Source organism: Somniosus microcephalus, chromosome 24, assembly GCF_052327205.1.
Source record: "Somniosus microcephalus isolate GS21.2 chromosome 24, FLI_Smic_1.0, whole genome shotgun sequence".
In the NCBI taxonomy this organism is placed as follows: domain Eukaryota; kingdom Metazoa; phylum Chordata; class Chondrichthyes; order Squaliformes; family Somniosidae; genus Somniosus; species Somniosus microcephalus.
The window spans coordinates 2,701,593-2,718,698 of NC_141010.1; the positions used below are offsets into that span (position 1 = coordinate 2,701,593).

The 17,106-nt window shown below is 51.3% G+C and overlaps 1 protein-coding gene across 5 annotated transcripts in view; it reads right to left on the minus strand.

The window, feature by feature from the left end:
- The window catches only part of LOC147100957 (growth factor receptor-bound protein 7-like), a 263,485-nt gene that overhangs the window by 92,911 nt on the left and 153,468 nt on the right, over positions 1 to 17,106 (minus strand). For all 5 annotated transcript variants that reach the window (XM_085966067.1, XM_085966069.1, XM_085966065.1 and 2 more), the window contains 2 exons: positions 10,796 to 10,985; positions 9,872 to 10,004 (listed from right to left, as the gene is read on the minus strand). In XM_085966067.1, the coding sequence (XP_085822193.1) occupies positions 9,872 to 10,004; positions 10,796 to 10,985 (323 nt within the window). The remainder of the gene's footprint in view (positions 1 to 9,871; positions 10,005 to 10,795; positions 10,986 to 17,106) is intronic.

Genomic DNA, 17,106 nt, shown 5'->3' on the forward strand with positions numbered 1-17,106 from the left:
TCCGCACTAGTGCAACACCACACCAAAGTCAGCTGGTTGCTGCGTTAGTTACTTATTTCTACAGGTGCTCCGAAAACCGCCCTTTGTTAAATAAAGCCTATGCTCTGTCACTGTTTAATTAAGGGATTAAGGAAAGCTGTGTTTGTTTGCCTGGGGAGCCTGTCAGCGAGACGGATATGGTGAAGATTACGTGCCCCTGTAACTGGCGCTTGGGTGCAGGCCGTGGCTCAGTGAGCTCCACGCTCCCCTCCGAGTCAGCAGCTTGTGGCTTCCAGCCCCATGTTGGGCTGAGCACAGTATTGCAGGAGTGCTGCAGTGCCAGAGGTGTATATTGATTTCTTTGTGGGTTCAATGACGAGACATTTATGAAAGAGAATGACTTTTAATCTAAAGCTTGTTCAACTCTTTATACAGCTTTTACAGGAGACACGATGCTTGTGATGCATCTAGAATGAAACTGAAACCAAACTAAACTGCCTTGCTTGTCTCGGTCACATGCCCTCTGCTGGTCAGGCACAAGCAATCAATACCTGCAAACATGCTGTTAAGGCATCATAATCGAACAGGCAAATACCATCTCTATTTGCTGATATCATTACATCTCCTTTTCTTAAAACAAAAGTATTTTACTTTTAACTAACAACATGTTTTCTTTGTATTAATCTGCATTTTAACTGTAACACCTAATGAACTTACATTATCATTATCATGATCAAGGTTTTTTTAACCTTGCTTTGTGTGTTCACATGAAATATGTCAATACACTAGAACTTGAAGAAAGAATAAGATAACATTACTTCCTTCTATAACAATAGTCCTTAAATTTGCTCAATGAGTCTCTCAGGAGGCTTCACGTGTCTTGAGGATTTTCTGATTGATTGTCCTTGAATCTGAGTTGTTGCCTCAGATGATTGGTTCTCAGCTGTGTGATCAGGTTGTTCAACAGTATCAGTCTCTTGACCTGCTGTGGCTGGTCCCATGAGAAGATCTCGACGATTTCTTCTCAGAACAGCACCCTCATCTGTCTGAATGGTGTATGATCTTGGTTGAACTTCACTCAGGACAGTTCCCTTCTGAGTCCATGTGTTTGTTTTGTCTTTGAACCTTACTTGGTCACCAGTGTGGAGTTCAGGTAGGTTTTGTGTTCCTCTGTCATAGTAGTACTTTTGCTTTTCTTTCTGTTGTTCTTTGAACTTCCTCACTTTCTCCCCCTCTTTTGTTTTCAGGAGGTTCTCCGGGGTGGGTAGGTTTGACCTTAGCCGACGTCCCATAAGGAGTTGGGCTGGTGACATACCACACTCGAGCGGCATTGTGCGGTATACAAGCATGCTCTGGTAGAAGTCAGTTCCACTGTCTTTTGCCTTGTACATCAGTCTTTTCACTGTTTGGACCGATTTTTCCACTAGTCCATTGGACTGTGGATAGTGAGGACTTGACGTTGTGTGGACAAAGTCCCACTCTTTGGCAAAGTGTCGGAAACTTGCATTGTAAAACTGAGGTCTGTTGTCTGTGAAGACCTCGCTTGCCACGCCATGTCTGGAGAATATGGCTTTCATACATGTTATCACAGCATCTGCAGTGGTGGTGTGCAGTCTACAAACCTCTGGATACAGGGAGTAATAGTCTGTGACTACAAGATAGTCCTTCCCTTGACATACGAATAGGTCAGCGCCTACCTTCTGATAAGGTCTGTCTGGCGCTGGGTGTGGCTTTAGTGGTTCTACCGGATTGCTTGCTCGATATTTCAGGCATATTGTGCAGTTTGACACCTCATTTGTCACATCTTGGTTGATTCGTGGCCAGTACATCACCTCTCGTGCTCTTTTCTTACACTTTTCGATTCCCAGATGTCCTCCATGGATCTTTTTTAACATCTCTTTTCTCAGACTCTTTGGGATAACTATTTTACTTCCTTTGTAGATGATGTCTTCGACCACTGATAGTTCTGCCCTGCAGTTCCAGTACTCTGCCATGTCAGGTGAGCAGTCTTGCTTCATGTTGGGCCATCCATCCAAGATGCTTTTCCTCAGTCGTCTCATTGTTTCATCTTTGTTTGTCTCATTCTTTATGAGCTCCATTTTTGCATCTGCTATGGGCAGTGCACTTGTGATCATGTCCACGTAGGCGTTCACTTTTTCATCCATTGTGGTGTTTGCGGGCTCACTTGGGTCAACAGCTCTGGACAACGTGTCTGCTGTATACATCAGCTTACCCGGTGTGTACGCAACATTCAGCGTATAGCGTTGCAGCCTGATCATCATTCTTTGTATTCTAAGTGGACAGCTATTTGGTGGCTTTTGGAACAATGCAATCAAGGGCTTATGGTCAGTCTCTACACTGATTGCTTGTCCTGCCACAAACTGGTGAAATCTTTCACAGGCGTATGTGATGCTGAGCAGCTCCTTTTCTATTTGAGCATATCGCGTCTCCGCGTCTGTCATTGAGCGTGATGCATATGCAATAGGTTGCCAGTAGTCATATTGTTGCAGAAGAACGGCACCGAGCCCACTCTGTGATGCATCTGATGATATCTTGATGGGTCTCGCTGGGTCATAAAACCTCAGAACTGGTTCCTCTGTGAGCAGTTTCTTTAGATCGCTCCATGACTTCTCATGCTCATGATTCCATTCCCATTCTATGTTCTTTTCAGTTAGTCTTCTCAGTGGCGCCATCTTTTCTGAGAGGTTGGATATGAATTTCCCCATGTAGTTGATCATTCCATTAAACCTCTGCACGTCCTTTTTGCATTGTGGCTTTGGCATATTCTCAATGGTGGCCATCTGGGATCTGGGATCTGGTCTGATGCCCTCACTGCTAAGGATATCTCCCACGAATGTCAGTTCTGTCACCCCGAGCTGGCATTTCTCTCTATTCAGCTTCAGGTTTGTTTTCCTTGTTGCTTCCAGCACTTTTTTCAGTCTCTCATCATGCTCAGTTCTCGTGGTTCCCCATACTATGATGTCATCCATTGATGTATCAACTCCCTCCAGGTGCTCATAGATCATATGGATAGTTTTGTGATACACTTCAGGAGCTGAGGCAATGCCAAATGGTAACCTTAGGAATCTGTATCTGCCAAATGGACTGTTGAACGTGCACAGTCTTGAACTTGCTTCATCCAATTTCATCTGCCAAAATCTTGATGATGCATCTAACTTGCTGAAATACTTTGCATTTGCAAACTGTGCCATGATTTCCTCACGTGTAGGAAGCTTGAAGTGCTCTCTCTTTATTGCTCTGTTTAGATCTCTTGGATCCAGGCAAATTCTGAGCTTTCCATTCTTTTTGTCCACTACGACGAGGGAACTCACCCACTCAGTTGGCTCATCTATCTTCTGAATCACGTTCAGGCTTTCCATCCTGTCCAACTCTGCCTTCAGTTGCTTTTGAAGAGCAAACGGGACTTTTCTGCATGGATGTATGACCGGTGTCATACTTTTATCTACTCTGATCGTGTGTTCTCCTGGAATGCAGCCTAGACCCTTAAATAGGTCGTTGTACTCTTTCATGAGTTCATCATAGACTGTCTCTCCTTCGCTTTCCACAACGAGGACTCTCTTTACCAGGTTCAGTCTCTCACAGGCTTTTAAACCTAGTATGGCTTGCACATCCTTTGGCACCACGATTAATGCTAGCGTGTGCTCCCTGTCCTTGTGTGTTACTTTGACAATGCATCTTCCTTTCATTGGTATATCAGTACCTGAGTATCCTGTCACTTTCACTTTTATTCCATGTATCTTTGGTCTGGGTCTAATTTTCTTAAAATCAGTCTCTGATATCACATTAACTTGTGCTCCAGTATCCAATTTAAATGGAATATGTGTCATTCACTTTTAGTGTCAACATCCAGTCTCTTTCTTCTTTTTTGTTTTCAGACACAACATCTACATAGAACTCCTCTATGTCGCTTTCATCTACTGTATGGACCTTGCTTTGTTGCATTTGGTTCTTATAGCAACGGGCATAATGGTTGTTTTTGTTGCAACTATTGCATTTTTTACCATATGCTGGACACTTTCTTGGTGGATGCTGTGTACCGCATCGACTACATGTCTTTCGATTGTCCCTTTCATTTTCGTTCGCTGGCCACGCCTCTTTTTTCACATTGGCGCTCTTTTTGTTAAACGGTTTATGTCCGTTCATTCTCACTGCATCCACATTGCAGCTATTGTCACTGAACAGCTCCTTTGCCTGCAACTTCACAGTCTCTGTAGCCCTACACAGTGCTATGGCTTTTCCCAGGTCTAGATCTTGCTCTCTTAGCAGTCTTTCCCTTAGACCATTATCTGGAATACCACACACCAGTCTGTCTTTTATCAGCGAGTCTGTCAGTCCCCCAAATTCACACGATTTGCTTCTGTTTCTCAGTTCAGTCATATACTGATCAATAGTCTCACCCGTTTTCTGAACACATGTGAAAAATCTGTGCCTCTCAAACGTCACGTTACGTTTAGGTATGCAGTAGGCCTCAAACTGTTCTATTATTTTATCTAGCTTCATTTTGTCTCCATTAGCAGCGAATGTGAAATTATTATACACCTCCAGCGCTTCATCACCCACGACATGTAAGAACAGTGACGATTTCCTTTTATTACTTTTCTCGTCAGCTCCAATTGCTGATAAATACAACCCCACACGTTGTTTGAACCTTCTCCAATTTTCAGCCACATTACCTGTCAACTGAAGCGTCGCCGGTGGGTGTAAACCTTCCATTCTTTCACTTCGTTAGTTATTCTCTAATGGTAAGTAACGATGTTCTCTTTTGGCTTGCTAATCTGTGGAGAGCTGATTTAACTTCAGATTTTTTCTCTTCATCTCTTTCAGTCACTTCTGACACCATGTATTGATTTCTTTGTGGGTTCAATGACGAGACATTTATGAAAGAGAATGACTTTTAATCTAAAGCTTGTTCAACTCTTTATACAGCTTTTACAGGAGACATGATGCTTGTGATGCATCTAGAATGAAACTGAAGCCAAACTAAACTGCCTTGTTTGTCTCGGTCACATGCCCTCTGCTGGTCAGGCACAAGCAATCAATACCTGCAAACATGCTGTTAAGGCATCATAATCGAACAGGCAAATACCATCTCTATTTGCTGATATCATTACAAGGTGCTGCCCCCGTAGATGATGTCTGGCTGTTCCAGTGGGTGCTAAAGACCCTGTGACATTACTCAAAGGGCAGGTGTCCACGGTTTGCTCAACTCATTAGTGACGTAACAGCAGTCGTTAATCTGGCAAACCGGACTCACTGGGGGTAATTCAGACTTTGAAAGAAAGAGAAAGACTTGCATTTCTCCAGCGCCTTTCACAACCTCAGGACGTCTCAACGCGCTTTACAGCCAATGAAGTACTTTTTCAAGTGTAGTCACTGTTGTAATGTGGGAAACGTGGCAGCCAATTTGTGCACAGCAAGCTCCCACAAACAACAATGAGATAAATAACCAGATAATCTGTTTTAGTGGATGTTGTTTAAAGGATGGATACTGGCCAGGACGGTAGCAGAGTGGTTATGTCACTGGACTAGTAATCCAGAGGCCAGGACTAATGATCCGGAGTCTGTGAGTTCAAATCCCACCACGGCAGCTGGGGAATTTAAATTCAGTTAATTAAATAAATCTGGAATTATTACTAGTATCAGTAATGGTGACCATGAAACTATCGGATTGTCGTAAAAACCCATCTGGTTCACTAATGTCCTTTAGGGAGGAAATTGGCCGTCCTTACCCGGTCTGGCCTATATGTGACTCCAGACCCACAATGTGGTTGACTCTTAACTGCCCTCTGAAATGGCCCAGCGAGCCAGTCAGTTGTCACAAACCGTTACGAAACACAATGATAAGAATGAAACCGGACGGACCACCTGGCATTGACCTCGGCACCGGCTACGGCAACGGCACACCCAGCCCAGTCAACCCTGCAAAGTCCTCCTCACCAACATCTGGGGACTTGTGCCAACAGTGGGAGAGCTGTCCCATAGACTAGTCAATCAACAGCCTGACATCGTCATACTCACAGAATCATACCTTTCAGCCAATGTCCCAAACTCCTCCATCACCAGCAGGACAGACCCACCAGGGGTGGCGGCACAGTGGTACACAGTCGGGAAGGAGTGGCCCTGGGAGTCCTCAACATTGACTCTGGACCCCATGAAGTCTCATGGCTTCAGGTCAAGCATGGGCAAGGAAACCTCCTGTTGATTACCACCTCCCTCAGCTGATGAATCAGTCCTCCTCCTCCATGTTGAAGAAGCACTGAGAGTGGGAAAGGTAAGGGCACAGAACGTACTTTGGATGGGGGACTTCAATGTCCATCACCAAGTGTGGCTTGGTAGCACCACTACTGGCCGAGTCCTGAAGGACATAGCTGCCAGTCTGGGTCTGCGACAGGTGGTGAGAAAACCAACACGAGGGAAAAACCTTCTTGACCTCGTCCTCACCAATCTACCTGTCGCAGATGCATCTGTCCATGAGAGCATTTGGTAACAGTGACCATCGCACAGTCATTGTGGAGACAAAGTCCCATCCTCACACTGAGGACACCCTCCATTGTGTTGTGTGGCACGACCACTGTGCTAAATGGGATAGATTCAGAACAGATCTAGCAGCTCAAAACTGCGCATCCATGAGGTGCTGTGGGGCAGCAGCAGAATTGTATTCCACCACAACTTGTAACCTCACCCTACCATTACCATCAAGCCAGGGGACCAACCCTGGTTCAATAAGGAGTGTAGAAGAGCATGCTGGGAGCAGCACCAGGCAAACCTAAGAATGCGGTGCCAACCTGGGGAGGCTGCAACACAGGACTACATGCATGCTAAAAAGCGGAAGCAGCATGCTATAGACTGGGCTAAGTGATCCCACAATCAACGGATCAGATCAAGCTCTGCAGTCCTGCCACATCCAGTCGTGAATGGTGGTGGACCATTAAACAACTAACGGGAGGAGGAGGCTCCATGAATATCCCCATCCTCAATGATGACGGAGCCCAGCACGTGAATGCAAAAGACAAGGCTGAAGCGTTTGCAACCATCTTCAGCCAGAAGTGCCAAGTGGATGATCCATATCGGCCTCCTCCTGAGGACCCCACCACCACAGAAGCTAGTCTTCAGCCAATTCGATCCACTCCACGTGATATCAAGAAACGGCTGAGCGCACTGGATACAGCAAAGGCTATGGGCCCTGACAACATCCTGGCTGTCGTGCTGAAGACTTGTGCTCCAGAACTAGCCGCGCCTCCAGCCAAGCTGTTCCAGTACAGCTACAACACTGGCATCTATCCGACAATGTAGAAAAGTGCCCAGGTATGTCCTATCCACAAAAAGCAGGACAGATCCAATCCGGCCAATTACCGCCCCATCAGTCTACTCTCAATCATCAGCAAAGTGATGGAAAGTGTCATCGACAGTGCTATCAAGCAGCACTTACTCACCAATAACCTGCTCACTGATGCCCAGTTTGGGTTCCACCAAGACCATTCGGCTCCCGACCTCATTACAGCCTTGGTCCAAACATGGACAAAGGAGCTGAATTGCAGAGGTGAGGTGAGAGTGACTGCCTTTGACATCACGGCAGCATTTGACCGAGTGTGGCATCAAGGAGCCCTAGCAAAACTGAAGTCAATGGGAATCGGGCGGAACACTCTCCACTGGCTGGTGTCATACCTAGCACAAAGGAAGATGGTTGTGGTGGTTGGAGGTCAACCATCAGAGCCCCAGGATATTGCTGCAGGAGTTCCCCAGGGCAATGTCCTAGGCCCAACCATCTTCAGGTCCTTCATCAATGACCTTCCCTCCAACATAAGGTCAGAAATGGGGATGTTCGCTGATGACTGCACAGTGTTCAGCGCCATTCGCAACTCCTCAGATAATGAAGCAGTCCATGCCCACATGCAACAAGACCTGGATGACATTCAGGCTTGGGCTGATAAGTGGCAGGTAACATTCGTGCCACAGAAGTGCCAGGCAATGACTAACTCCAACAAGCGAGCGTCCCTTGACATTCAATGGCATTACCATCGCAGAATCCCCCACCATCAACATCCTGGGGGGTCACCATTGATCAGAAACTTAACTGAACTGGCCACATAAATACTGTGACAACAAGAGCAGGTCAGAGGCTAGGTTTTCTGCGGCGAGTGTCTCACCTCCTGACTCCCCAAAGCCTTTCCACCATCTAAAAGGCACAAGTCAGGAGTGTGATGGAATTCTCTCCACTTGCCTGGATGAGTGCAGCTCCAACAACACTCAAGAAGCTCGACACCATTCAGGATAAAGCAGCCCGCTTGATTGGCACCTCATCCACCACCTTAAACATTCACTCCCTCCACCACCAGCGTACCGTGGCTGCAGTGTGTACCATCTACAAGATGCACTGCAGCAACTCGCCAAGGCTTCTTCGGCAGCACCTCCTAAACCCACGACCTCTTCCACCTAGAAGGACAAGGGCAGCAGGTGCACGGGAACAACACCACCTCCAAGTTCCAGTCCAAGTCACACACCATCCTGACTTAGAAGTATATCGCCGATCCTTCATCGTCGCTGGGTCAAAATCCTGGAACTCCCTCGCTAACAGCACTGTGGGAGTACCCTCAGTACTGCCCCACGGACAGTGCAGCGCTCCCTCAGAACTGCACTGGGAGCATCAGCCTAGATTGTGTGCTGAAGTCTCTTTGGGCGATATCGGCTGAGAGCGCTGTTAAAGTCACTGGAAACGTAACCTGGGAGAGTTTTAGCGGAGGTCGATATCGCCCGTTCTACACAATCAGCAAAAGTTCAAACTAGCGGCACTGAGTGAGGCGTTGGAGATGTTACAAGTTGCGGGAAGGACCTACATTTAACACGATGCGTGCTGACATCTTAGCCCAAGGGGACCAGAGATTTATTGAAAGTTAAGATTATTCCTGGAAATAACGTACAGATTTTTGTAAACAAATCCTTGGACTTTGACATATTTCTTCTCATTTTTCCCTTTTCTTTCCATCGCCGAATATCCCAACATCGTCACACAGACCGACATCGGCAACCACTGGAACCGATCGGCACAGCGAGAGAACTCCCCCCACCTCCGTTCCCCCTCCCCCACCCCCTCCACCCCCTCCCCCTCCGTTCCCCCCTCCCCCACCCCTCTCCACCCCTCCCCCACCCCTCTCCACCCCTCCCCCACCCCTCTCCACCCCCTCCCCCACCCCTCTCCACCCCCTCCCCCTCTGATCCCCCCTCCCCCACCCCTCTCCACCCCTCCCCCTCCGTTCCCCCCTCCCCCACCCCTCTCCAACCCCTCCCCCACCCCTCTCCACCCCCTCCCCCCACCCCTCTCCACCCCCTCCCCCTCCGATCCCCCCTCCCCCACCCCTCTCCACCCCCTCCCCCTCCGATCCCCCCTCCCCCACCCCTCTCCACCCCCTCCCCCTCCGTTCCCCCCTCCCCCACCCCTCTCCACCCCTCCCCCTCCGTTCCCCCCTCCCCCACCCCTCTCCACCCCCCTCCCCCTCTGTTCCCTCCTCCCCCTCCCTCCCCCCCTCCCCCCCTCCATTCCCCCCTCCCCCACCCCTCTCCACCCCCCTCCCCCTCTGTTCCCCCCTCCCCCTCCCTCCCCCCCTCCCCCCCTCCGTTCCCTCTTCCCCCACCCCTCTCCACCCCCTCCCCCTCCGTTCCCCCATCCCCATCCCTTCCCCTCCCCCACCCCCCTCCCCACCCCACCCCTCCCCATCCCCCACCCTCCCCCCCGCCGTTCCCCCATCCCCCCTCCCCCTCCCCCACCAGCTTTACTCTCTCCTCCAGAGGTGCTCCTCAGCACTCGGAGTCTGCGGGCAGGTGTGGAGAGGAGACATTGGGAAACCGATTATTCCACCCCAGGTGTGGTACTCACCTGTGTGCCTTCACCTGCCGGAGCCTTGGGACGGCCACAGAGGGTCGGGGAACTGGACGGGCTGCAGAGTTCGGGGAACGGGTTGGGGATAGTTGGGAGTGATGTCGTCTGGAGCTCTTCCTCCTTCAGCTGCCTGCAATAAATTAAAAACACTTTAGCAACTTTGTAAATAAACTATTGAATGGTGATTATTGAAGTTTTGGAGCCTGTTCCTCACTCAAATGCAACTTCAGATAGTGTGAGTTTGGGAGGAGTTTGTAATAAGTTGGTTCATCTCCAAACCCCAATGGAACCTCCTCACCAACCAATGTCACGGAGATCCCTGTAACTCATGTAAATCAGCACGAGGTTCATTAACTGAGGTAAATCATCTTCCATCACCTCTCCTCCACTCTCACCCCCTCCATCCTCCTCCACCTTCTCACCTCCACTCTCACCCCCTCCATCCTACTCCACCTTCTCTCCTCCACTCTCACCCCCTCCATCCTCCTCCACCTTCTCACCTCCACTCTCACCCCCTCCATCCTACTCCACCTTCTCACCTCCACTCTCACCCCCTCCATCCTCCTCCACCTTCTCACCTCCACTCTCACCCCCTCCATCCTACTCCACCTTCTCACCTCCACTCTCACCCCCTCCATCCTCCTCCACCTTCTCACCTCCACTCTCACCTCCTCCACCTTCTCACCTCCACTCTCACCCCCTCCATCCTCCTCCACCTTCTCTCCTCCACTCTCACCTCCTCCACCTTCTCTCCTGCGATGCCACCTATTACTGGGCTGATATTTGATGTTTGGGTAAACGGCCTCTTGAAGCCCCATTGGCTAATCTGCTCCATTTTAAATAGAATTTATGCTTGAATTCTGTAGATATGGAGTGTTAGATCGCACTGTGATTGTACCAATAGCTATCAGACTATCGTACCTTTTCACTTGTATGTGAACAGGCTGTGACCTCTGACCCAGCAGTGTGGGCTGAGGGCCAGGCTGGCTGGAGGTCATATGACCATTGGGCAGTATCGACGCCACATCCTTCTGCAGATTCCCCACTCGGTACAAGTTGTCCAGCCTGGTGCTCACATCCTGTTCCAACGCCATATAGTCCATCTCAGCAGCTGAGAGAGAAAGTGACAGATAATTAATCAACTCCTAATCAAAAGCATAACAAGAGCACTCTCAAACCCTTCCCCACAGTGAGGTACCAAACCTCACAGAGCAGGAGAGCACTGCCTGGTGTGGGACTGAGCCCCAGGGAGCGGGACAGCACCGCCCGGTGTGGGACTGAGCCCCAGGGAGCACCGCCCGGTGTGGGACTGAGCCCCGGGGAACACCGCCCGGTGTGGGACTGAGTCCCGGGGAGCACCGCCCGGTGTGGGACTGAGCCCCGGGGAGCACCGCCCGGTGTGGGACTGAGCCCCGGGGAACACCGCCCGGTGTGGGACTGAGTCCCGGGGAGCACCGCCCGGTGTGGGACTGAGCCCCGGGGAGCACCGCCCGGTGTGGGACTGAGCCCCGGGGAGCACCGCTCGGTGTGGGACTGAGCCCCGGGGAGCGGGAGAGCACAGCCCGGTGTGGGACTGAGCCCCGGGGAACACCGCCCGGTGTGGGACTGAGTCCCGGGGAGCACCGCCCGGTGTGGGACTGAGCCCCGGGGAGCACCGCCCGGTGTGGGACTGAGCCCCGGGGAGCGGGAGAGCACAGCCCGGTGTGGGACTGAGCCCCGGGGAGCACTGCCCGGTGTGGGACTGAGTCCCGGGGAGCACCGCCCGGTGTGGGACTGAGCCCCGGGGAGCAGGAGAGCACAGCCCGGTGTGGGACTGAGCCCCGGGGAGCACCGCCCGGTGTGGGACTGAGCCCCGGGGAGCACCGCACGGTGTGGGACTGGGCCCCGGGGAGCACCGCCCGGTGTGGGACTGAGCCCCGGGGAGCACCGCCCGGTGTGGGACTGGGCCCCAGGGAGCACCGCCCGGTGTGGGACTGGGCCCCGGGGAGCACCGCCCGGTGTGGGACTGGGCCCCGGGGAGCCCCGGGGAGCACCGCCCGGTGTGGGACTGAGCCCCGGGGAGCACCGCCCGGTGTGGGACTGAGCCCCGGGGAGCACCGCCCGGTGTGGGACTGAGCCCCGGGGAGCACCGCCCAGTGTGGGACTGGGCCCCGGGGAGCACCGCCTGGTGTGGGACTGAGCCCCGGGGAGCACCGCCCAGTGTGGGACTGGGCCCCGGGGAGCCCCGGGGAGCACCGCCCGGTGTGGGACTGAGCCCCGGGGAGCACCGCCCGGTGTGGGACTGAGCCCCGGGGAGCACCGCCCAGTGTGGGACTGAGCCCCGGGGAGCACCGCCCAGTGTGGGACTGGGCCCCGGGGAGCCCCGGGGAGCACCGCCCGGTGTGGGACTGAGCCCCGGGGAGCACCGCCCGGTGTGGGACTGAGCCCCGGGGAGCACCGCCCAGTGTGGGACTGGGCCCCGGGGAGCGGGAGAGCACCGCCTGGAGTGGGACTGAACCAGCTTCTGAAAGTTGCATCATGCACTGGGAATTCTAACTGGAGTTTCTGGATTGGCCTCCAATGGGACTAAAGGAAACAGCGGGAAATGACAATATACAATAGGGGGAGCGTCATGTACAGTTCTCTCTAGCATTGCTCTCCGGGTCATTCATTCCTACGCACAGACTGTCTCAGACCTCTCACCCATCCCTTGCTCACACACTGAGCCCGTATCCCTCTGTCTCCTACAGAAGCAGGAATCTGCCCGTCTGTGTTTTCATTTCCTGGTTTCCTCCCCTTGCCTTGTGCTCCTGAAGGTGGTAATTCTGACTGCGGTTCAGTTCCACAGACACTGGCACCCTTGCCCGTGACTATATTTCAAACATTGGCCTGGAGAGTGGGTGCTGCTGAGGCCCTTGAACATAGGAACAGGAGGCCATTCAGCCCCTCGAGCCTGCTCCGTCATTCAATGAGATCATGGCTGATCTACGATCTAACTGCATACACCTGCCTTTGGCCAATATACCTTAATACCTTTGGTTAACAAAAAGCTATCAATCACTTATTTAAAATTAACAATTGCTCTAGCATCAATTGCCATTTGTGGAAGAAATTGGGGCGCTATCTTCGCCGGGGTGTTACTTTTAGCGTCCTGAAAAAGTTAGCGCCCCCACGGCCGATTTTCCCAGGTAGCGCCCCAAGAGGGAGGAGAGGCATTACTGGAAGTGCCCCGGGTCCCTCTTGGGGCGCTGCGAGCCAATATCGCGGCGCTACGTGCTGCGGTACTGCAGGCCTTTCTCCGAGGGGCCTGGCGCAGTGCGTCCCAGCGCCCAGCTGGGCCACCAGGGATCAGGAGTGCCAGCAAATGAGCCTCGCACTCAAGAGGAGTGCCGGGCTCATGGAGCGCAGCCGGTACCCCGCGGGGGGGGGGGCTTCACGGGGGCCGGGGACAGCAACAAAAATGGCCGCCCGGCACCTCGCCTTCAACTAGCGCCGCTCCGGCCGCAGGTAGGCCCCCCTAACCCCGGCGGACATAGCGTCCGGCGGTAAGTCGGGGGGGCGCCACCCAATGTTACAGCTGGGGTGTGAGCGGGTCATCGCCGGCAGTGCAAACGGTTAGCGCTGCCGCTAACCTCACCCTAAATTTCGCAGGAGGCATTAGCGGCGCTGTGCCCAGGTGTTAGTTGATATGCGCTAACAGGAGGCGCAAATCTACCAAATTTAGCCCCCTTTGTGTGTAGAAGTGTTTCCTAATTTCACTCCTGAAAGGTCTGGCTCTAATTTTTAGACTCTGCCCCCTAGTCCTAGACTCCCCAACCAGCGGAAATAGTTTCTCTTTATCTACCCTATCAGTTCCCCTTAATATCTTGAAAACTTCGATAACATCACCCCTTAACCTTCTAAATTCCAGGGAATACAACCCTAATTTGTGTAGTGTATGTACCTTTAAGGGGAGAACTACTTTTTACAGCTCCTGTATACTGTAGTACCGGCAATGACCACATCGGTATATAAACCCTGAGTAGGGATCTATACTTTAGTTTTTGAGTAACCTGCATCCAGTAAACACCTGTTAATTGTTCCTCTGCAGTCTCTGTCGATTTATTGAAGAATACCATACCTTAACATTCACGGATTCAACAGTGGCGACGAGTTGATTCGAACCTACCTGTAATTCTGTAAAAGAAGGCCGATTCCACCAGTGCGGGCGTCGACCATCCGGAGAGGACTTGAACATCGCAGAGGAGGCTGTGGAGAGCTGGGCTTGGTTCCCCAGTCGAGACGATCCAGTACAGTGGGCTGGCAGCAGGTACGGCGCAGACCCTTCCCGGACAGCAGCGGCTGGAGCCGATCGACGGCATACAAAAAGGCCGAGCAGCGTCGACGGGGTAAGAGAGAGGGTGAAGCGCACAGGGCGCAGCCGGGGTTGAAGACTGAGCGGCATCAACGAGAGAAGGGAAAACGCGCAGAGCGCGGCCGGGGTTTCAAGGGCTGAGCAGCGTCCGCGGGGGAGGAAAGAAGCGCAGAAGACGCCATTTTGAGCCGGCGGAGAAGAAGGGAGAGCGCGGGAGATGCCATTTTTAGCCAGTCTAACCACACCCAAGGATACAGAAGAGTGGCAGTGTCACAGCGTTCGACAATGAAGTCGAAGATTGGGCAACATATATAGAACGTGTAGAAGTGTACTGCAAGGCGAATGAAGTGCCAGATGCCAGGAAAGCACTGGTATTGTTGAATTCCATGGGTGCAAAAACGTACGGCTTACTGCGAAACCTAATAACCCCAGAGAAGCCAGTGGAAAAGGATTTTGAAAGCATAGTGTCAATCCTACAGGACCACTTAAACCCCACACCGCTGCTGATAGCTGAAAGATTTAAGTTTCACAAAAGGAACCAGCATAAAGATGAAAGTAATGCTGAGTATTTAACGGAACTGCGCAAACTATCGAAACACTGCCAGTTTGGAATGGGACTAGCAGATACTTTAAGGGACAAGTTTGTGTGTGGGCTTCAAAGTGAAGGAACCCAGAAACGGCTTCTATCAGAAAAGGATCTTACGCTGGACAAGGCTTTCAGCATGGCAGTATCACACGAAGCAGCCGCACGGGGCGCTGCAGAGATACAACGGAGATCGCAAGAATATGGCACAAATGAAATGTCATGTGGAGCAGTGAAGTGTTATCGCTGCGGCAAAACAACACACGACCGTAAGGATTGTTGGTTCAAGGACCAAGTGTGCAGACAGTGTGGAAAAGTAGGACACAGAGCAAGTGTCTGCAGGTCGGGAAAGAAAACCAGCAGCAAGAAATCTCCACAGGAGAAGTACAAAAAGGTACATAAGGTGACGGAGAGTAGTTCAGACGAACAGAAAAGTGATACAGACTCCGGAAGCAAGGAGCTGGGTTGTCTGAAACTACATCACGTAATTAAAATGGAGGATCACCAAACTATCTGGGTCACGCTCAAGATAGACGGAGTCCAAGTGAAAATGGAATTGGACACAGGATCAGCCCTAACAGTCATAAACCAAAGGGACTACAAGTGGCTATTCTCACATATACCCTTGAGAGATACAGAGATTGTCTTGAAGACGTACACGGGGCAAAAAGTCTACCCCAAAGGAAAAATAAGGGTGAACGTGATATACAACGGCAAGGAAACACCAAAAATGGACATATATGTATTGCCAGATGGAGGACCGCCACTACTAGGGCGTGAATGGATCCGGAAGATACAGCTAGATTGGCATTCCATCCAAGCACTGACTGTAGATGCCAAAAAGGATGACGACATCACACCTGGACGACTGTCAAAAATGCTAACTGACACACAAGAATTGTTCCAGGAGGGACTCAGAACACTAAAAGGCATAACAGCAACGATCAAAATAGAGGAAAATGCAAGCCCAAAGTTTTTTAAGGCCAGACCGATACCTTATGCGATCCGCCCAGCCGTCGAAGCAGAGCTGGAAGGTTTGGAACGTTCAGCAGTGCTATCCAAAGTGGACTGGAGCGAGTGGGCTACACCCATCGTTCCTGTAATGAAGAGGTCGTTGAGTAATACGCCTGGGGAACCAAAAAAGGTTCGCATCTGTGGGGACTTTAAGGTGACAGTGAACCCAGTCCTTCACACTGTACAATATCCGCTTCCGCGGATTGAAGGTATTTTCGCCTCGCTATCTGGAGGGAAATGCTTCACTAAGATTGATCTGGCCCAGGCGTACCTGCAAATGGAGGTAGAAGAAGCCTCGAAACAGTACTTCATGATCAACACTCATAAAGGTCTCTACCAATACAACCGGCTGGTGTTCGGGGTAGCATCAGCTCCGGCTATTTGGAAAAGGGCAATGGATCAAGTCCTGCAAGGGATTCCAGGGACCCAGTGTTATTTGGACGACATCCTGGTCACGGGCGAAAATGACAGTGATCACCTCGCCAACCTGGAGCAGGTGCTCACTAGATTGAAGGATTATGGGCTCCGAGCTAATCGCCACAAATGCGAGTTTTTCCAGAAGCAGATCTCGTATTGTGGCCACGTATTGATGAAGAGGCGTTACATAAGTCCCCTGAAAAGACTGAGGCAGTAGTCAAGGCTCCAGCACCGGAAAATGTGTCACAACTGAGGTCGTTCCTCGGGTTGGTGAGCTACTACCATAAGTTCTTGCCGAATTTGTCTACAGTTCTACACCCACTGAACACCCTACTGCAAACGGGGGTACCATGGAAGTGGAATGACGAATGTAAATGAGCTTTCCAGAATTGCAAAGAATTGATCACATCAAAAGAGGTGTTGGCTCATTTCAACCCGGCACTACCAATTCGGTTGGCGTGTGATGCATCACCCTATGGCATTGGAGCGGTGCTGTCGCACAAATTCCCGGACGGCTCGGAGAGGTCAGTAGCTTTTGTGTCTCGGTCACTAACCTCAGCCAAGCGTAACTGTGGTGTATGTAACCTGTTCCACCTTAAGAGAACTTAAGCCTGTTCCACCTTAAGAGATGTACTACTTTCTCTGGCTGCTGTATACGTAATACCGGTGGTGACCACCGGTATATAAGTACTGTGTAGTGATATTGCTGTTAGTATAGCCCTGACCTCCAACTAGTAAAGACCTGTTGAAACGTTATTCTTGTAGTCTGTGTCAGTAATTAATCTTAAATACAACTAGAACACACAGACTTAACAGTGGCGACGAGTCCGATTCTTACCCTGCGGCAGTTTATATCCACGGCGGCTTCGTCCACAGAACAGGCGT